The 22,557-nt window shown below is 43.9% G+C and overlaps 1 protein-coding gene across 3 annotated transcripts in view; it reads right to left on the bottom strand.

The window, feature by feature from the left end:
* cadm1b (cell adhesion molecule 1b) overlaps nucleotides 1–22,557 on the bottom strand; it is a 252,626-nt gene that overhangs the window by 3,453 nt on the left and 226,616 nt on the right. For all 3 annotated transcript variants that reach the window (XM_017711068.2, XM_017711070.2, XM_017711069.2), the window contains one exon: nucleotides 3,826–3,951. In XM_017711068.2, coding sequence (XP_017566557.1) covers nucleotides 3,826–3,951 — 126 coding nt within the window. The remainder of the gene's footprint in view (nucleotides 1–3,825; nucleotides 3,952–22,557) is intronic.

Genomic DNA, 22,557 nt, shown 5'->3' with positions numbered 1-22,557 from the left:
TATTGCAATGTGTGAAAAAAAAAGATTATAGTGGCCCAGTCCACAAGCTAATATGTTAGCCCGGAGCTAACATACTACACCTTAGGCCAACATACTAGTCAGATTACAATGATACAATGTGTTGCAATTTGAATAAAATAATGTTGTACTGCTACATTCAGAGTAATTTTCTTTTTATGGTTATTTCTTGCCAAATTATCTGCTTGGAGAGCTGAACACCACTTTCTAGATGTGAGGCATAGACAGACAGATGTTTTCCAAAGACAAATGACGTCTCATTCTTTTTCTGCTTTCTTTTATTTATGTGCGTTTTCCTCAACACAACAGATGAACATGCTGCCGATTCATATGTTGCTTTTAGCAATGCAGGTCACATGACTGTGAAAGCTAACTGCTGAAGTAAAAAAAATCTGCTCAAAATAACTGTGATCAGGAAATAATGTAATAATTGTGACAGGCTTATTTAAAGCTGTGAAGTTGTAGAGCATTTTCATCATAAAAGAATGAATGTGTACCACATTGATTAAAATGTTGAAAACCATCCATCCATTCATCCATCCATTCATCCATCCATTCATCCATCCATTCATCCATCCATCGTCATCCGCTTATCTGGGTCGCGGGGGCAGCAGCCTAAGCAAAGAGGCCCAGGCCTCCCTCTCCCCTGCCACCTCCTCCAGCTCTACCAGAGGGATACCGAGGCGTTCCCAAGACAGTCGAGAGATATAATCCCTCCAACGTGTCATGCGTCTTCCCTGGGGTCTCCTCACCATCGGACATGTCTGGAACATCTCCCTATGGAGGCGTCCAGAGGCCATCCTTACCAGATGCCCAAACCACCTCAACTGGCTTTTCTCAATGTGGAGGAGCAGCAGCTCTACTCCAAGCCTCTCCCGAATCGCCAAGCTTCTCACCCTATCTCTAAGGGAGAGCCCGGCGACCCTGCAGAGAAAGCTCAATTCGGCCCAAAGCTCGTGACCATAGGTGAGAGTCAGAATGTAGATTGACCGGTAAATTGACAGCTTCACCTTCTGGCTCAGCTCTCTCTTCACCATGACCGACTGGTATAGGGTCCGCATTACTGCAGACGCTGCACCAATCTGCCTGTCAACCTCTCGCTCCATCCTTCCTTCACTTGTGAACAAAATCCTGAGATATTTAACCTCCTCCACTCGGGGCAAGAATTCACTCCTGATCTGGACAGAGCATTCCACCCTTTTCCGACTGAGGACAAATGGTCTCAGATTTAGAGGTGCTGATTTTCATCCCAGCTGTTTCACACTCGGCTGCAAACTGGTCCAGAGAAAGCTGGAGGTCCTGGCCTGATGATGCCAACAGGACCACATCATCCACAAAAAGCAGATGTAAAATCCTGAGGCCACCATACTGGACACCCTCCGCTACTTGGCTGTTCTGAGAAATTCTGTCCATGAAAGTTATGAACAGAATCAGTGACAACAGACAGCCCTGGCCGAGTCCAACCCTAACTGGAAACCAATCTGACTTACTGCCGGCTATACGAAGGGACGTGGTCGAATGCCTTCTCCAAATCCACAAAACACATGTGGACTGGTTGGGCGAATTCCTATGCACCCTTCAGGACCCTGGTGAGGATAAAAAGCTGGTCCGGTGTTCCATTACAAGTGTGAAACCTGCATTGTTCCTCTTATAGCTTAGATTCAAGTATCGGTTGGACTCTCTTCTCCAGTACCCCTGCATAGACCTTATCGGGTAGGCTGAGAAGTGTGACCCCCGATAGTTGGAACACACCCTCTGGTCCCCTTTCTTAAAAAGAGGGACCACCACCCTGGTCTGCCATTCCAGGGGGACCGCTCCAGATGTCCACACGATGTTGCAGAGGCATGTCAGCCAGGACAGCCCTACAACATCCAGAGCCCTCAGGAATTCCGGGTGGATCTCATCCATCCCCAGTGCTCTGCCACCAAGGAGTTTTCCAACCACCTTGGCTATCTCAGCCTGAGTGATGGATGGATCTCCAAGCTCTCTTGGGAAGCCTCCTCTAGGGAAGGATCGTTGGTGGGATTGAGAAGATTCTTGAAGTATTTCTTCCACTGTCCAATGATGTCCCCTGCCAAGGTCAGCAGCCCCCCAGCCCGCTGTATACAGAGTTGGTTGGGATCCGCTTTCCTCTCCTGAGGTGCCTGATGGTTTGTCAGAACCTTCTCGGTGCCTGTCAAGAGTCTTTCTCTATGGCCTCACCAAATTCCTCCCACACCTGACTTTTTGTCTCAGCAACCGCCGAAGCCACGACCCGCTTGACCCTTCTGTACCCAACTTTTGCCTCCAGAGTTCCACAAGCCAGCCAGGCCCGACAGGACTCTTTCTTCAGCTTGACGGCTTCCTTTCGATTGCCACCACGACAGGCACCTACAACCTTGTGGCCACAGCTCCAATCCGCTGCATCGACAATGGAGGTATGGAACAGGGCCCACTCGGACTCGATGCCACCGGCCTCCCTCAGTATGCTGTCGAAGCTTGTCGGATGTGGGAGTTGAAGATCTTTCTGGTAGGTTCCTCTGCCAGACGTTCCCAACAAACCCTCACAACACATTTGGGTCTGCCAGGTTTGTCTGGTATTTTCACCCGCCATCTGATCCAAGTCACCACTAGGTGGTGATTGGTTGACAGCTCTGCTCCTCTCTTCACCCGGGTGTCCAAAACACATGGTCGCAAATCCGATGACACAACTATGAAATTGGTCAACGAACTGCAGCCTAAGGTGTTCTAATGCCATGTGCACTTATGCACACTTTTGTGTTCGAACATGGTGTTTGTTATGGACAGACTGTGGCGAGCACAGAACTCCAATAACAAAACACCACTCAGGTTCAGATTGGAGAGGCCGTTCCTCCCAATCAAGCCCTTCCATGTCTCACTGTCATTGCCCACATGAGCGTTGAAGTCACCCAGCAAGACAATGGAGTCCCCACAGGGGGCACTTTCCAGGGTCTCCAAGAAGGCTGGGTACTCCGAATTGCCGTTCGGTGCATAAGCACAGACAACTGTCAGAGCCCTTTCCCCGACCCGAAGGCGCAGGGAAACAACCGTCTCGTCCCCCGGAGAAAACCCCAACATACAGGCGCTGAGCCAGGGAGCTATGAGTAAACCCACTCCTGCTCGACGCCTCTCACCCTGGACAACTCCAGAATGGAATAAAGTCCAACCCCTCTCAAGAGAGTCTGTTCCAGAGCCCCTGTCATTTGTTGAGGTGAGCCCACTTATATCTAGCTGGTATCTCTCAGCCTCATACACTAGCTTGGGCTCTTTCCCTGCCAGAGAGGTCACGTTCCATGTTCCGAGAGCCAGTTTCAGTAGCCGAGATATGAGGTGATGGGCCAGACAAAGGGTGATCCAAAAACCCCATATGACAGAAACCATCAGGACCTAGTTTCCTTCGCCCAGATTAGGATTACCGGGGCCTCACCCTGGAGCCAGGCCTGGGGGAGGGGCTCCTCGGCGAGTGCCTTTTTCCCGGGCCTTTACCCATCGGTCCCAGCTGGGCTTAGCTCGAATGAGCTACATGGGTTCACTCTCCCATGGACCCACCACCTGCGGGAGAGGCGCTTACGGGGGTCCGGTGCAATGTGGATCGGGTGGTGGCCAAAGGCGGGGGCCTTGGCGTTCCGATCCTCGGCTACTGAAACTGGCTCTCGGATCATGGAACGTAACCTCTCTGGCAGGGAAAGAGCCCGAGCTAGTGTATGAGGCTGAGAGATGTTGAAAACATTGATTCCAAATGCAGATGATGATTTTATGCTTTTGAACAGCAGTGCAGAAGAAAACAGCAGCATGTTAGAGATTTACCTTTGTGTCTGGCGAAGTAGCGGCCCAAAATGATGAGCAGACAGAGCATGGCGAACACAACCACGGCAACAACCCCGCCAATGACTGCATGATCGATTTTCTGCGGCCCTCCGTCCGCTCTCGAATCTGCAAAAAAAAAATGAGAGGGGGAAAACAAACAACAACAAATGATGGTGGCTCACGCTGTTATCTGAGGGGTCCACTGCCGCCACAGTGACCCCACAGAGGTATTATTTTAAATAAAGTCACAAATATGTCACTTTTCCTGAATTTGTTGTTCTTGTAGAGCAGAACAGCCTTGGAAAGTTGTTTCACACCAACAAATGAATATCTCAGACTAAAAATAAAAATGAGGCTTTATGCCAAATATGTCACACGGAAATCAGAATTATTTCTCATTCCTATATTTTTGTCTCTTAGAAAGGAAAGAAAAAGCTAAAAAAGAAAAAGTAACATGCTAACATTTAGCATACTAGAAGTAAACTTAACAGGTCTGAGTAAGGTACTGTCAAGCTGAACCTTATAATAATTAGCATCTAATAAAATAAAGTGATAGGCAATGTTTCCATTAGTAACCTCACAGCTTTTTTTGTGGATGAGATCACAGCTAAGAGAGAAAGTTAAAAGAGAGGAAAAGTATGTCAATGAACAGGTGCAACCCATTTTTAGACAGAAAAAACGGAACAATGAAGGATATTTCTGCCAAAAAGTCATGAATGTTTTTAGCATTTGCAGGCTTATAACTAGGGATACATGATGAGCTTAGAATCACTTTGGTATCTACAGGTAACTGGATACAAAATAGCTTTGGACAGATGTTTTAAGTGATATTTCAAACCGATATTTGATGACCCATTTATTAACTCTGGAGGAGTTTAGGTGATGCTGGGCTAAAATGTCTGCATTTTATTCATTTTACTGCACTGGTAACCCTTCATGTAGCCTGTTGCTTGAACCGTGACTTCGATTTGAGACTAAAGACTCTTATTTTCCAAACTTATGTGGACTTTGCTTTTCAGTTTTGTTACGGTCATGCTCAGTCATTACTGTTATGCCATTCTCTTGCAGTGTGCGTTTTGATACGGCGTCAAATAACAAGCCTTCAGTCTGATGCAATAAGCACTATTCGGACAGGGCCGTAACTAGGATCAGAATTTTCGGTAGGGTCCGTTTTTGCAAAAAAGTGATCTAAATCCCATATAAAGATAAACTAAATGCTCATGATGAATATTACACCAACTGTCAGTCGCTCCATTTTACCCATTTTATTACTGTGATTCACCTTTTCCTTTCATTTGTTCCTTTCCCATCCCTTCATAATTGCTATCAGGTGATAGTTTCATATTGACTGCATTTCATTGTCTCTTTCTGCGCTTGTCTCTTTTTCTCTCTCTCTGAAAAAGCATATGCTAAATATGTTTTGAAACTGTTGTCTCTAACAAACCCCACTTAACAGGAAGGTAGCTCCTCATACAGTTAATGGGATAAAATACAGGCGAATGCACATGGTAATTCCTTAATTATGTTACATGAAACCTTGGCATTTTACACACAATCTGTGAACTACCCTCAAAAACTGCCACACTTTAATCATATTCATTTATTCATAGCTATGTTTTGTAAGTATATAGTATTTGTGTTGCATACCTGAACATCTCAACAAGTTAATGTTGCTCAGGGTAGCATTAGCCTGCTGTCTCATACACAGATGAGCACAGCACACAGAAAACTCACAGCCGAGAACCTGTGTCACTGCTGACTGGGTAGCCTCGTTGCTTATTCCACCTGGAATCTTATAAAATGTTTTCAAAACTGCTATGGACATAAATGTCCTCATGTTTGTTACAAACACTATAGGCCCTGATAATGTACTGAAGGCTTGGGGCAATGACGGATAGCAACGGTTGCTGAGCAGTCACGACGCTCACGGAAATCAGATTTCATTCATTTTTACGGAATGCGGCATAATAAATATTTATTAGTAGTATATGAGTATAATGGCCACCGCATTATCACAGTTTCAGTGTTTTTCACACAAAATGTCATGCATGGAGATGCGTGGAAAAAAACCTTCTGAAACTTCCAAGGTTTGGAATCCAGACTTCTGTGTTGTCATAGTTAGTTATGGCCACGTATACAGAGTAAACACAGCCTTTGATGGATGGATACAAAACAACTTTAAAATGATTGATTAGTGAAAAAAGGTCAGTTAACAAGTTTTAGTAAATTATAGATCACATTAAAACTTTAGCTTCAGCTGCATTACCTATTATGCAAACTACCATACTTGCTGTACAAGCTACAGACTAACCAACAGTTTCAGGTTGTTCCTGTACTTTAAACACCACATTTGGTACTGGTAGTGCTTCTGTCCTTCAGACTGAGGAGTTTTCTGTAATAAAAGGCTCATTATTTGAAGCTGTGTTGGACCAGATTTGTGGTTTACATTTGTATAATGCAGTGCCTGCAGCTAATAAACCACTAAACTAAATCTGTTTACTAAAGATTCAAGTCTCGATTTGGACTTGCAGAAAACAGCATCTCTGCACTTCACAAGCAAACATTTAATGTTGGTATAATTACATTCTGTGGTAAATTTATTCCCAGTTTTTACATTTTAGAAATTCAGACATATCTGCATCGACAGAAAAAATGACTGGATATCCGCATCACTCAGAATTTCCTTCTCATAACACTACTGCCATTTGAAGAGCAGTACCGGAGGTTCCGTTGCATTCATTGTACTGCTTCAACACTTTTAATTCCATAATATATAAACAAGAGTTTAATCATTAATATTATTACATTGATCAGATGCTGTGAATTAACACCAGATTCAAGCAGAGATTCATACCAGCCAGTTTAGTTTGTACTGAAATGGATTTACACATGGATTCAGCACAACTACGTGTGTTGAACTTTGGAAAAAAATAGCAACCGGTATCCAAGCAACAAAGCTTAATGGAGCATAGCAGATTTGACAATCAGCTTGTAAGTTCATGAGAGAGGACAACATCTCTTAATAATAGCAGCCATTCAACTTTATGATGGCTCTATGCAATGTTCATGGCCAGTTGTTGGAACACAGTCTTTTAAAGATAGTGGGAGATTCTGAGAAAGCTGTAGAAGAGTGACTGGCGAATAACAACACATCATTATTTCTACAGCCACTTCTGCACCGGAAATGATGAAGAATACACCATGCAACATCCACCTAGAGTTTCTAGGTGTCAAAACTGTCCAGCATTTCTTAAGCCTAAACATGCTCTTTTTGTGCATATGATGAAACTTCCATGCTAAACTCTGGCATATTCAAACACTTTCATGTGCGTATTTGAATACAAGAGATTTTTGGGGGCTAGATTGCATCTTGTCTGCAGTGAGCAGATAGAGGAAGCCCCTGCGGGGGTCTGCTGGGTTTATTCCAGACACTGTTTCTGGTTTTGGGTATCAGACAGGGATGCCCCTGCATTGCGTCACGTCCCACCAGGGGCACTGTGAGCTTCACATTGGGGTCTGCTTGCTTCTGGAAGCCTCTTCGTGGCGTCGCTAATTAGCATGAGACCGGGAACGGAGAGGAAGGCACTGTCACGATCCATTCACTCCCTCTACACAGTGCTCCAACCCTCAACTCGTCTCTCCTCCCCTGCTGCCTTCCGCTTGACACCCCCAGATAAATTAGCTGTCTAAGGGCACAGACATCTCAGCCAAGTGAAGGGGAAATTCGGCCTAGCGTTTTTTTTTTTCTCCTCACACTGGCTAGCTTGACTTCTCAAAAAAAAAAGAAAAAAAAAAAGAAAACCAAAGGTGTGCTAAGATCAAACGGCAGAGTGTAATTATGAATTAATGAAATGTCATTGAGAGAAAATAAAGTGCATACATAATACATCACCATGTCATATAGGTTAGCGTTCGGGACGATGATGTTGACGGCCCTGACCCTCTCTGATCATCTTCTGGTTCACCGCCAGGCAGACGGTGAATAACTTTTTCGCTGTTTTGGGAGAGATAATAATAAAACTCCCCGCGCGCCTCTTACTCTGACATGTGATAATAGGCTCTGTGGACCTCGTTTAACTGGGCCCTTATTGCATCACAACTAGGCCCCTGTTAAATGTTTACCAAGCTATGAGCAAAACGGCTTCCTGGGCTGCAAAAAGGCTCTCTGAGCTGCAACTCAGCCGCCGCGGAGCGATTTGGAAATTTATAGGGAAATAAAGGGTTGCGCATTGATTTGCGGTTGGCCCAAGCTGGAGGGAGCCATACGCGGCTGCTGCGGGGGCCGGAGAAGCGTGCTTTACGAGCCTCATTCCGCATCTGTGCTGGAGTGACTAATTAAACTGCGGGTCCACTGTCATTACAGCAGCTGCAGACGAGCTGGAAATGGCCGGCAACAGAGCACAGCGCCGGCTGCTGTCTGCTTTCCCTGCGGCTAAAGAACCTGCTCTCAGGGCAAGGGCAGCCACAGAGCGAGCCTGGGAAAATGAGAGCAGTTTGGGTTTGTTTGCTTCTGAACATACAAAGCAAACAAAGAGAATCAGTAGAAGTCCTCTAAAGGTGTGACCAGCCAAACACCACAGGTATAAAGAGGTAGATCGCTTAACCTCTTAAACTGCTTACTACTCAGTTATGAATCTTAAGACTTACTGGGCCAGTTTCTCGGACTAAAGTGGTAGATTCAGTGGTGAATGGTCACTGGCACTGCAATGTAGTCTTATGTTTAGTCCATGCTAGGGAAACTGGTTATCTGAGTTTGGCTGATTATTAAACAGGTTATTCAAGTATGTCATGTAAAAATCACACATGATATTTTATAAGAGATTCAAGCCATTGTCTGATTTCACTGAACGCATTATTCAACACTAGAGATGGCATAATGATATCAATAACTATCAAGCTTGGTATACTATCAATATCTTGGTAGGATATTGGTGAAAAAAGTGATTCAAATCCATTTCAGTAACTTGAAATAGTACAATTCGCATTGTGTGATAGCTGTGTGTTTCTTCATGTGGGGTAGTAGAGTGTTTGAGTAGTTTGAGAATGATGTCCTACTTTTAGATGTCTTTTAAAAGAAATATCGAATTAGTATCGGGCCGAAAATCAAGGTTTCGATACCAAAAATAAAAAATTAGGACTAGGTCATCTCTACTCTGCATGTATGCCATTAATTTAGTATCTGTAGTGTTCAGGTTACATTAAGCGCTTGCAAATGTGTCATCTGAGTTATTGTTAAATCTGTTTTGGGGGAGTATTTTTTGCAGTTATCAGACTTATTATTTTATATAAGAGTTTTGGCCTTAGTAACTAGTTTGCATTATTTGGGAAGTACTATGAAAAAAGGAAGCTATGCAGTGTAGAAAGAGACCTTTGCAGTTTTTATGGTTATTTTTTTTGGTTGTAGCACATGATTTTTATTCACACTTTTTAAAAGTACGCTATTTACCAGGGGTTAAACAAACTTGTTTTACAGTGCAAAGTCTACTACTCCTACTACTGATAACATCCGTTCTGACATTCTGTTGGAGTTCATTTCTGTCTTCACCTAAGACTTTAGCCTTGTGGTTTCATCAAAAGACAACCAACAAACTGGTAAATAAATACATAAAAAGGCCATAAACAAGCCAATAAGCAGTGCTTTTTAAAAACGCCTACAGCTAAAAATGAAGAATGTAAACAAGAACCAAGATGATAAAGAGCAATGATGTAAATGGAAGGCGAGATTGAAAAGGGATGCTTTTTTGAAAAGTTGAACTTGAACTCTGAGCTATTAAGACACGAGCGAAACAGCTAGTGCGACACATTTCGGCTTCAGCTGGGGAGTGGAAGACCTTTCCAAACACAGAGGGGACTTGGAGCATGTGGCGTCTTTCAAACACACTCTACTGAAAGAGCTCATGCCTGCTGTCTCTGAATTGAACTAAATGGTCCCTGAGAGCTCAATCACAATCCTAGGGTTAACTCACTGAATACAAAAACCCTGCGCAAATGTGCTTTCAGATCAGTCGGCTACATACGACAAGCACACGGCTGGTGGCATTTTGCAAACATGTGGATAAAATGATAAAGCAGTTCTCAGAGACATTAATTCAGGCTAATGCTAATCCACAACAGCACACAGAGTCTATGATAAGAGCCCATGCATTAGGGATGCAAATGCTGGCAAATTCTTTGTACCAATAAACAACCATCATAAGTTGGTGGGACGTTAATCGTTAACGGACGAGCCTAAAATTAAGAACACGACCCATCAAAAATCAGTGGACAGATCCAGTCCTGAAAAATGACTGATGGGTGGGGCCTAAACTTAAACTTTATTTTAAGTTTAAGTTTAGGGCCTATACTAAAACTTATTTAATAATGGGCTAATGCAAATTCTATATTCTAGTTATTACTAGCCCAAGTTGAAATAAATCAATGTACACGCCATGAGCCCAGCTTAGGCTCAGTGTACAGTAACTCTCAAACAAACACTGTCCATTATGGTTGGGTGATAACCACTTGTTTCATACCTTTAAACTGTCTACTAAAGCGTAAAACGTGTAAAAGCATTTCACAATTTAAAATGAAGTTTAGGTCGCTTACATGGTCACCAGTGCACAAGAGAGTGTGATCATTTAAGAAATGCCAGGTCACCTACAGTCACTAAATGTTAAATAGTGCTGCAATTAAGAAGAAGAGCTGGTCAGAATGTGCTTATCATGTGCATGATATTAGCGTTGCTCACCACAGAACATGTCTGTGGCTAATTAAAGCATGTCACGTTTAAACGATAATGGTTCACATCAAAGGGAATGAAGTCAAGCGACTGGAACTGAGGGGACAGAAAGGCAAAGCGAGCAGGATACAGAGCCAAACAGGGACACACACCACAGTACAGGTTTGGTTCTGACTAAGTAGTGTTCTGTTGAAACAAGGGTTGATGATAATAAAAAAAAATAACGTCTAAGAGAGCAAAAGTTGAGTGGTCGGTGTTGGAAATACAGAAAGTTGAAATAAAAAAAAAATTTTTTTTGCTAAGCTAAGCGGGAAACACGTGTGGCAGACTGTACCCCGGGCTTGGTTCCACTTAACTGTTATTAAAATAATACATGTTCAGAGGACATCTGAGAGCAGTCGAATGGAAATCGTCACACGTTCTGAGCCGTATGCAGCTCTTAGCCCTCTCCCAGCTACTCGCACGCTTAATTTTTCTATCTTTTCCAGGCTCTGATTCTTCCCTTTGTTCCATCAGCACCACCTATTAGTGAGGCTCATTAAAATGTGAGTGGAATGTGATTATTTCTTCATTCAGACATAAAACAGAGTTCTGACTTCATAATTTTGAAATAATATAATACATTTTAAACACTGGCGTCATTTTTAAACACACCAGAGTACGTATGACTGTTACACCCTCTAATCCTACCATCCGTCATTCCCTTTTCGATAATTTTACACACCCAATGTGGTTTCCTCACAGTGCTGTGCATCATTCCTTCTCTTCCAGCACACTGATGAAATACGTGTCTGTCTTGCCTGCAGACGTTTGCTTTTAATATGGTACATCACTGTGGTTGTGCTATCATCCTCTCAAAAAGTGGTACAGAACACCACTATTTTTAGCTGTGCACTTCGTTATTAGGCCTATCTGTGCGAGTCTAACGAACTGTCCATTGTGTCCTCATTTGTATAACTCAAAAACATTCCACAACCTGAATGACGAATCCACCTATTCAAAGAGGAGCTGTTGTTTAATGGAAATTTACATGCCTACTGTATATCTTTTGAACCATATCATCTGTTCCTGTCTTGCAAGTTACTTGTAAGTAATCTTTACTGAAAGGTTGATGATTATTTTACTGCACCTCTGTGAACAAAAGGATTCAAATACGTGGATACACACCTTTAAACATCTAAACTGGAACACAGGATTTACGAATTCAGCAGTGAAGAATCCGAGGCTTTTGATCTGATCGGCTGAGCTCATGTCTGCTGTCACCTTCCTCACAATGAGAAGGCGCCTTGTCTTTGATGAAATCACCCAGACTTATTTTCACACCTCCCGGCTTGCTATATTTGGCAGTGCTACGACGGGCAAGGAGCTGACGTTATAGAGCGTTGTGGCAAGTAAAGCATTGGAAGCCATCACACTCTTATTGTATCCCGTTAGAGCTGCTCTATTTTGTCAGTCAGCGTGGCAGATCGACACCTTAGTGAAAACTCTATTTCACTCCAGATGCGTTCTTTGGGGTAGGCTGAGTAATGTTGGCACTCTTCAGCAACCACAGATTACATAACAGGAGACCGTCCATGCGTTTCTGCATGGATGTTGCTCCTTTCGAGAGGCAGCTCGACATTTGCCACCTGATTAATTCTGTAATCATCGCAAAGCTTCATCAGAGCTTGTGGGTTCTCACTTAGAAGTAATTCAGTAAAGCACAACATCTCCAAACAAGGATAACAACAACCTGTGTTGCAACCAGCTCGATCTGAAAGCATGACTTTTTGTACAGGGATCCGTTTGCATAATTCAGGGAGGCACCATTAGCAGAGAGGATGTAGGAGGTGCATGGTACCAGCTGTGTCCTACATTAAAGCTTACTACTTTCAGATTAATCCAGTCTACAGTCTGAGTGAGCTATATCTTACATTCATTTCCATCTGAGAAGATGATGTGAAGATACACAGCCTCCATAATGGAATTCTCTCATATACACAGTGTGTAAACATCCCACTGACTGTACTGCGCCTGATACACTCAAACTAGCACAACACACACTAACACACTGCTGCTAGGCAAGGAGTGGTCCAAAACTCAAATAATATCTCCTGATCCTATCTATGGTGGTCCCTTTGCACTGATAGACAGGGTAAAGGGGGCTCATAAATGGTGCTGCTACAAACTGCACCTATATGGAACACATGCAATGTTGAAATAAGTTGTATGTATGGTGCTGTGCAAAAGTCAGAGCCCAGTCAAAACAGTCATTAAGTGCAAGATATTAATTTTGATAGTATATTTAGTTGTTGAGGAGTGTATGCAAGTTTATGTCAAATAGGTGTTTTCTGTTTGTTTTTTTTTTTTTTTTTTTTCCTGAAGCTGAAAAACAAATAGCTTGTACTTAGTGGCCGTTAGCACCAGGTAATGTTGGAGAAACATACTCAGTCAAGGGTCAGAGGGTCAAACATACTCAGTCAAGGGTTTTAGGTCAAAGACCATACCAGTTAAGCCCAATGGGAGGAAACCACTGAAGGGATAACTATTTTAGAACACAATTCATAATTACACAAAAGAGTGATGCAAACAGAACAATAAACATCTCTTTATTTGCATCTCTCAATTTGCTCTTGAGATCACTCTTGAGGGTTCAATTCATTTGCACACTATTACCTCCCAAACAAAGCAAGGCGACGGCATGAAGTGCAGCTCACCCTTTGTCTCTCCTCAGATTTCTGCCTATAAATCGCCTCTCACTTTGCTGAAGGGACAGCAGTGCCTTCAGTGTCAGTTGCTTCATTTCAGACGGATCGCTTTCATTTTGGCGTGATCAAAGATGACTCTATCTGCAAATAACACACCCCAGACCTGCGGTGCTCCACGTGGTGAGACAGCGTGGGATTTTGTCCTGTGATGCAGAGAAAAGGAGCATGGCGAATGGGCTTTTGTCATGGAAGAGCTGTGACTATGCCGAGAAATAAAGCAGCGCGCTGCCACTAACATTATCGCAAGAGAGCAATGAGCGCACTCATTCTCCACTGAGTCTTCTACGTCTGGTTGTGTGCTCTCTGGTGAATGGATCTGTTCTGGGAAAATATGAAATAGATTAAATTAAAACATCTTTTTAGGAGCTGCAGATGTCTACACTCACTCCCTTTACCTTGCTGTATCTACAGTGCTGCAGTGTAACCAGAAACTACCTCACAGGACCAAAAAATAGGATACATTTAGTAAATGGCACAGACTGTACAGTGTGGAAATGTAAGGCACAAAACTGGCTATTTTTTCCGCCCTCCTCTCCGCTCTACTCAAGACTCATTTAGTCTTCTCTTCACTGCCATTTTGGAAATCATTTATTTGTGACAGGCAAATCCCTCCAGGACTGTATGGCAGTACAGTTCTTCAAGACTCCTCATACATCAATGCAGCACTCTTCATTTTACTGCTCTGTACAACTCCCCTAGACAGGCAGCAATGGGGAGCATGAAAGAGTAAGTAAATAAGAGAGCTATCATGGCCATTTTAAAATGCTCAACACCCTCCTAAGTCATAATAACGTTGCATAATGGATCGTGGAGACAGGCAGCGCTGACTCACAGTTGAAGAACAGTAGGCTAAGCTAAATTACATGCAGAACGACCGATTTTACCCCTTTTTCCTGCAGTCAGCCAGAATTCCTCACGCTCCGTATTTGTCCATGTGCAGCATGAATGCCAGAGGTGGGTAGAGTAGCCTAAAACCATCCTCACGTAAGCCTTATACTTTAGTGAAATAATGACTCAAGTAGAAGGAAAAGTAGCTGCCAAAAACTACTTGGGTAGGAGTAAAAAGTGTCAGGTCAAAAAACTCCTTAAATACTGAAATCCCTGCAGAACTGCATTGGAACTTCACAGTACAGCTTCTGTTAGTGGAGGAACTGAAGTTTGTTTATGCTGTTCTTCTCTTTTTTGGGTTCCTTTTGGTCTAAAATAAAATGCTAAAGGTTGAAAGTGAGAAAGCAGTCTAGGTGCTGCCACCATTAAACAGAATGAATAAAAAGGAAATTATCATGCTGGCAAGCGAAATGCAAACGGAAGTAAACCTATGTTTCTAAGGCCCCATGTTCAGTTCTTTACATGAAGCGTCATAGCTCAGTCTGATTCATTAAGGAAGCCTATGAAAGTTCCCAAGGTCTTATTTAATCATCAAAGGTCATACAAGGAAGAGCGCAGCGGATTTCTGGACAGGAACGCACTTTGCTTCAACTAGGCTGCCTCTCAGTGAGCTTATTAGCTAGTAGGGGTGTACCGAAACATTGTGACGCAATATATCGGGGGGTAGTCGTGGGCTGGAGGTTAGGGATCTGGCCCTGTGACCGGAAGGTTGCTGGTTCAATCCCAAGGGCCAACAGTCCATGACTGAGGTGTCCTTGAGCAAGACACCTAACCCCCCAATTGCTCCCTGGATGCCATGGATAGGGCTGCCCACCGCTCTGGGTAAGTGTGCTCACTGCCCCCTAGTGTGTGTGTGTTCACTAGTGTGTATGTGGTGTTTCACTTCACGGATGGGTTAAATGCAGAGGTGGAATTTCCCCAGTTGTGGGATTAAAAAAGTATCACTTAAGTTACATCACGATGCAAAAATGTGATGATAATAAGTACGCTCCATTTATTTTGCCATTTTTGAACAACAGAGGGCGCATTTGATTTTACCCACACCAGCACGTCATAGGTCACGCTCCCATACTCCAGTCTTTAGCCTCAGTTGGTGTTATTGCACATGACATGAGGCTATTTTCTGTACTTATCTGTCGATAAGGTTAGATTTCGGTTTCTAGTTACCAAAGTTACTAAGTTCTAGTTACTAAGTACAGCATTCCGTCACGTCCGCACTTCAGTGGCTGTTTTACAAACTTTCAAAGCGGCAAACAGCGCAGCAATAACAATAGTAGGGTTGACTTCATGGGCTACCCAGAGCTAAGTCACTATAACGGCACATGTGATTACTGGAGACTGGGAAATGGCGAGCTTCTACTCCAAACTCGCCCTCTTTTTGAGTTGCACACTGGGCAAAGCATAGCCGAGGTGCTGAAATCAGCTGTTTTGGATTGGAAGCTTAACAAATTGCAATGAGAAAATGAAAGGCTTTGGGGAGCATCATTTCCTAGGAGCACAGGGATGAGCCCATGTTAATGGCTAAAATGGAAGCGGCTGAAAAGCAGATGTGTTTTCTTACAAGTATATTTAACGTATAAAAGCATTTATCATGTGAAAATATTCAGAGCAAATCTCTTATCACTGAACATCACTGCATAATAACTCAGTAAATGTCATAAGTTTCTTATCTTTTCATATAGAAAGCATTAGCCAGCAGTGCTCACCTCCACAGCCCAGGCTGATTCCTGATTAAAAAAGATGACGCTAAGTGGATAGCTCACAACCTGTTCTGGGGCAGCGGAACAGTGTTCCGTGAAAATTAATCACCTGTGAAAACTATGAGCTGCAAAATAATGAAGCCTGAATGAGTTTGGTTTAGCGCCATTGACAGAAATCACCTGCCCGTGCCTAATGTGCCCCTGAAATTAAATACAAGATGCCTTCTGATCTGTAAACAATGGCTGAAATCGGGCAGAATCGGCCTCTCACGTTCTCCCACAGCTGTAAATAAAAACACTTGACCTCGTATTTGGCCTGGGTTTTTAATGTATCCTGTCATCGTATTTGTTTGAGTTAACAAATAATCGGAACAATGAGAGAACCAAATAATAAGAACAATGGCTTAGCGTGTGATGTGTTGACAGTTAGACTACATAGCAAATTACCTGTCAACAGAGTGGACACTTGTTAAATAATTAGCATAACAATTAATATAATACCTAAGCATGTGTCATGCATATTGGCAGCATAGACTAAAAACTAGCATGTCTAGAATTCAGGTCGAATACCTGCAACAAGACAGTTCAGAGGCTGTCTGAATGTATCGCTAGATACATGCAACAAAATATAGCAGCTGGAGACGTCTGACTGCGCTCATTTTTATCATCAAGACATGGCAACATTCTTGTAAATTACTTTCAGGGATTATATTTAACCATATTAGATATGGCTCGTATCTTCAGTGCCTGCAGGGAAAGCCTGCCCACAGTCTGTTATGACGCATGCTATCTGTGCAGTCAAAACACAGGGGCAAGTTTATAGGGCCTTTACAACATCCTGATTAGATTACCACAGACTGCCATGAAGGTATGCACTGAAGAGCACTGAAAACTGAATTCAGCTTCCAAGAGAACTGTACCTGAGTAGAAGTTAAAGTAGGCTATTCCTACACAAATCTGCTTGGGTAAGAGTGAAAAAGTCTCCAAGTTACTTTTTTTTTCTGACCAGCCTGCCAGCATTTTTCTTCTTTTCTTATTTTTGCCGACAGACTTGGGATCAGTCTACCCAGCCTGAATTCTGCAAAATGATAGTCAAACCGAATGCCTGATTCTTGACCAGAAGCTGCGTATTAGAAGAGAAATACATCTAAAATGTCTTTAATTTGAAAATGTTCTCACTTTTAGTGTTTTGAATACATTTTGGAATGAAGCGATGTGTTTGAAATGTATCTCCGATATAAAGAAATGACATGGCCATGTAGTTCTTTTCCATGTGTGTGGAAAGGTGTGGTGTTTTTTGATAACAGCAACTGTTTACATTGTGTGAACATTTCATTTACTGCATCTGACAGACGCTCTTGCCCAGAGTGACTTAGGTAGGTAAAGGTAGTGTTAGTCTTGCCTAAGGACTCTTATTGGTATAATGTAGAGTGCCGGCCCAGGCAGGGGATTGAACCCCCAGTCAGATTCATTTTAAGAAGGTAAAAATCAAGTGTTACCTTAAGTTAATGTACATTGAGTACATGAGACCAACAGTAGCTATGGGAATGTAACTCAATTTAAGGGTGATCTGGCAAAAATATAATCTCAAGATACATAGATATTTTAATGATACATTATACACATTATGATACTTAGTTTATTTCAGGTTTGATACATCGGAGCGGAAGAAAGGGTTTTTATTCAATGTTTCTCACACTGTGCTGCACAAAATCCAGTTAAACAGGTCACATTATGTCCTTTTTCATGCCCTTTTAGGGTTCTTTAAGTGCTGGTAATGTCCGCAAAAAGGGTACTGTAACTGTATTGCAGTAACAATCAACTATCATCATATAAATGGAATGACTTAAGCATGAGTATGTGGTGTTTTTCCACTGCTACCATAAATCCAGCAATATCCAAATATCTATGTGCAGAAATATTCTGCCAATTTCAGCAACCGAGGATCAGAACGCCAAGGCCCACGCCTTTGGACACTGCCCGATCCACAACGCACCGAACCCCTACTACTGCCCCTCCCATTGGTGGTGGGTCGATGGGAGGGGGGACTCATGTAACTCCTTCGGGCTGGGCCCGGCCGGGCACCATGAGTAAATGCCCGGCCACCAGACGCTCGCTGGCGAGCCCCTCCCCCAGGCCTGGCTCCAGGGTGGGGCCCCGGTAGCCCTGTTCCGGGCAGGGTACACAAGTCCTGCTTTTGTGTCTTCATAGGGGTTATTATGGATCACACTTTGTCTGACCTGTCACCTAGGACCAGTTTGCCATGGGAGACCCTACCAGGAGCTTTTGCTCCAGACAACATAGCTCCTAAGATCATTCAAGCTAGATCAAGATCATCCACTAGCACTGTATATAGTGGAGATGGTGTGCTGCTGACTTCGACTGAAGACGTCATTGGGCGGTGGAAGGAGTACTTTGAGGACCTTCTCAATCCCACCGACACGTTCTCCAGTGAGGAGGCTGAGTCTGGGGACATGGGAATAGGCTTGTCCATTACTGAGGCCGAAGTCGCTAAGGTAGTTAAGAAGCTCCTTGGTGGCAAGGCTCCAGGGGTGGATGAGATCCGCCCTGAGTTCCTCAAGGCTCTGGATGTTGTGGGGCTGTCTTGGCTGACACGCCTTTTCAACATTGCGTGGACATCGGGGGCGGTGCCACTGGATTGGCAGACTGGGGTGGTGGTGCCTCTTTTTAAAAAAGGGGACCGGAGGGTGTGTTCCAACTACAGGGGAATCACACTCCTCAGCCTCCCTGGCAAGGTCTATGCAGGGGTACTGGAGAAGAGAGTCCGGCTTATAGTCGAACCTCGGATCCAGGAGGAACAGTGCGGGTTCCGCCCTGGTCGTGGAACACTGGACCAACTCTTCACCCTCTCCAGGATTCCGGAGGGTTCATGGGAGTTTGCCCAACCAGTCCACATGTGCTTTGTGGATCTGGAGAAGGCATTCGACTGTGTTCCCCGGGGTATTCTGTGGGAGGTGCTTCGGGAGTACGGGGTACATGGCTCTTTGCTACAAGCCATTCAGGCCCTGTACAAACAAAGCAGGAGTTTGGTTCGCATGGCCGGCAGTAAGTCAGACTCGTTCCCAGTGAGAGTTGGACTCCGTCAGGGCTGCCCTTTGTCACCGATTCTATTCATAATTTTTATGGATAGAATTTCTAGGCGCAGTCAAGGGATGGAGGGTGTCTGGTTTGGTGACCTCAGGGTCACATCGCTGCTGTTTGCAGATGATGTGGTCCTATTGGGGACATCAGGCCGCGAACTTCAGCTTTCGCTGGATCGGTTTGCAGCCGAGTGTGAAGCGGCTGGGATGAGAATCAGTACCTCTAAATCCGAGACCATGGTTCTCAGGCGGAAAAGGGTGGAGAGCCCTCTCTGGGTCGGGGATAGGCTCTTGCCTCAAGTGGAGGAGTTCGAGTATCTCGGGGTCTTGTTCACGAGTGATGGTACAAGGGAGCGGGAGATTGACAGGCGGATTGGTGCTGGGTCAGCAGTGATGCGGGCTCTTTACCGGTCTGTTGTGGTAAAGAAAGAGCTGAGCCATAAGGCAAGGCTCTCGATTTACCGGTCGATCTACGTTCCCACCCTCACCTATGGTCATGAGCTTTGGGTAATGACCGAAAGAATAAGATCGCGAATACAAGCGGCCGAAATGAGTTTCCTCCGCAGGGTGTCTGGACTCTCCCTGAGAGATAGGGTGAGAAGTTCAGTCATCCGGGAGGGACTCGGAGTAGAGCCGCTGCTTCTTCACGTCGAGAGGAGCCAGCTGAGGTGGTTCGGGCATCTGGTTAGGATGCCTCCTGGACGCCTCCCTCGGGAGGTGTCACAGGCGAGTCCACCCGGGAGGAGACCCCGGGGAAGACCCAGGACACGCTGGCGCGACTATATCGCCCAGCTGGCCTGGGAGCGCCTCGGAATCCCCCTTGGAGAGCTTGTGGAAGTGGCTGGGGAAAGGGAGGTCTGGGCTTCATTGCTTAGGATGCTGCCCCCGCGACCCGAACCCCGGAGAAGCGGAAGATAATGGATGGATGGATGGATGGACAGAAATATTCTGAGCAAAACTGCATTCTCTGCAGAAGAACACCGATGTGTCCTGACTCAAGCCCATCAATCGACAGTTAATCAAACCCATGCATTCATGTTAGGAAGTGGCTGTCGGGTCTTACAGAAAAATTGGGCCCATTTTTAGTTCTGGAAGAGAACATCTGAATTAGAAAAAAGCAATAAAAGACACAGAAATGCCACAGCAGTTCAGGCAGGTGAGAAAATAGAGATTGGGGCGGGTGAACATGGAAGGAGTCTAGACTTTAACATGTCATCAATAAAATAAAAAAAAAGCGCCTCTGCTTCACCTGAGGGAGCGCTGCCTTTATCAGAGCTAAATCTGTTCAGAGTGGGGCAGAAAACGAGTTTAGGATGAGGCCCTGGGAGATGAACTGTCTCAATCAACTGGCATAGACACAGGGGAGCTGATCTGTCCCATGAAAATGCTCCAGTGACCCATCTCCCTTCGGACGCTGAACCCAACCCGTTCACGCTAGGGCTGTTTCTGAACATTCGAGGGCCATAAGTATAGGGATGTGATATATACGGGCGTAACAGTGAACTCCGGTATGATGTTGGTCTTGATATGGATTTTGCTACACCATGAAAATAAGGCACATCACAAACGGTCCCGGTCTGAGTTAAATAAGTTAGACAACAGTTCAAGCAATTCTTAGAAACTCAACTAAAGAGCATTTTAGTTGGAAAGAGGTAACTGCACTGCTGAGTGCTGCTAGCAGGATTCTCTTACATTAACCAGTATACTGGGCGTGGCTTTGGGCTTATATACAGGCTACTTGCACAATGCCACTACAGCTGTCTGTTTAGCTGGGCACACCGTGCTGGCACAGATGTTTAGTTTACATTGGTTTCTTTATTTGCTCTTTTAATTAACTTTTTAATTATTTGCTCTTTTAATTAGACAAAATGGATATAAATTCACCTGTTGTTCTAGACGAGAAAATGTAAAAAACCCATCCAACAGGCAGAGCAGAACAATTTACATAGCACCTGTTGTTTGTTAGTTACAGCAAACAGTGCAACATATATTTTTTAATGAAATATTATTACTTATTTATACATTGTTAGAGTCCTGCAATAGACTGGCGACCTGTCCAGGGTGTATCCTGCCTTCCGCCCGATGACTGCTGGGATAGGCTCCAGCGACCCTGACGGAGAAGCGGCTTAGAAAATGCATGGATGGATATACATTGTTAGAGCTCAATTGAAGGGAACTGAAGAAGTTACTATAATAAGAAAAGCACAGTAGTAGTAGTAGCAGTTTGTGAAATTTCTGCCATGCTAGATCTGCCCCAGCCAAGTGTAAGTTATGTCTAGGGATAGGGTTGTCTCAATTGTTGTTGGGATAGAGGAGTAAGAAAAAGTGTTGGGACTACATAGCCCTCCAAGAGGAGGTTTTTCCGAATCACGCGCCAAAAGGAGCGTTGTGAGGAAAGAACCAAAGGCAAAATGGCTGCACAAGCAACCAAAGAAACCCACAAATGTAAGTATTTCCCTGTTTAAAAAAATCAGTAACCATTGTATTATCTCAGTTTAACATCGTTTCAATGTCTTATGATACTTTTCTTCATAATAAGCAAGAAAAAAAAAAGAAAAAAATCACTGGTAGTATGCTGATTTCCCAGGAGTTAGCTGGCTATATTTCCTGTTTTCACCTTAACTGGTGACATTCTGGCACTTCAGGCATCAGAACTGCTGCAACATTTAAGGTGCAACAGAATATTCAAAAAAGAAGCTGGTGGACAGCTGACTTTACCTTCATATCATTGAAAAAAAAATTGTGGTCAATAATAAATTATGTACACCCCCCCCCCTTTTTTAAGGCATATGGTGCCCTAAGTTTAACTAAAGACCAGTAAGGTCTGAACTTCACCTGCTCTCCGCTGTCACTGCAGACTGGCAGGGTCGCCTACCGAGCACCGTTAGCATCTGCTAATGAAGTAATGTTCCTGTTGATTTGAGTGTTATCTTTCTCGGAAGCCATCAGTGACATTTTTCTTGCCAATATCACAATTAACACAAATTTAGATGTACATTTTTCTGTAAAAAGCAGAAAAACAACGGAATTCTAAGAATTGTTTTAAAAAAAGAAACGAAGGAAAACTCTGGAGGCTGTGCGATTTGTTTGGCTACAGTGGTGTTTAAGTGATGGTGTGTGCTTCTTTAAAGCACTATGCTCCCCCTTCCATAGAAAACCATATTTAGGCCTTGAACTGTTGCCTGCTGCCTGTTGCTAGGCTACACAGCGTGCGGATGAAAAAAAAAAAACATCAAATGAGAGAGAAGTGTACCAGGGGTGTGAAAGCATAAAACCGTGTTTGTGAAAGGCAAAAACTCCTCACGTACCCGTTCTTAAATGAATAGGTGGAGGAAGAGGCATTCAAAATCTCAATTAGCCATCGCGTCCTGAATCTCTCGCAGAGAAACCCACAAATGCTCAGCCCAGCACAGCACTGCAGTGGCTTAAATTAAGGCTTTATTTGTATACATGTCTACAGTGTTATTTGGAGTTGGATTTACTCCATAGAATTTTTTTTTCTTTTACTCTAGAAGAATATTGGCCCGTAAGGTGATTTAATTCAGGACAGCTGGAGTCTTAACAGGATGAACAGCACA

Source organism: Pygocentrus nattereri, chromosome 17 (genome assembly GCF_015220715.1).
Source record: "Pygocentrus nattereri isolate fPygNat1 chromosome 17, fPygNat1.pri, whole genome shotgun sequence".
Taxonomy (NCBI): domain Eukaryota; kingdom Metazoa; phylum Chordata; class Actinopteri; order Characiformes; family Serrasalmidae; genus Pygocentrus; species Pygocentrus nattereri.
Note: the sequence above shows the minus strand (reverse complement) of the source record. Positions and strands in the feature narration are given on the sequence as shown.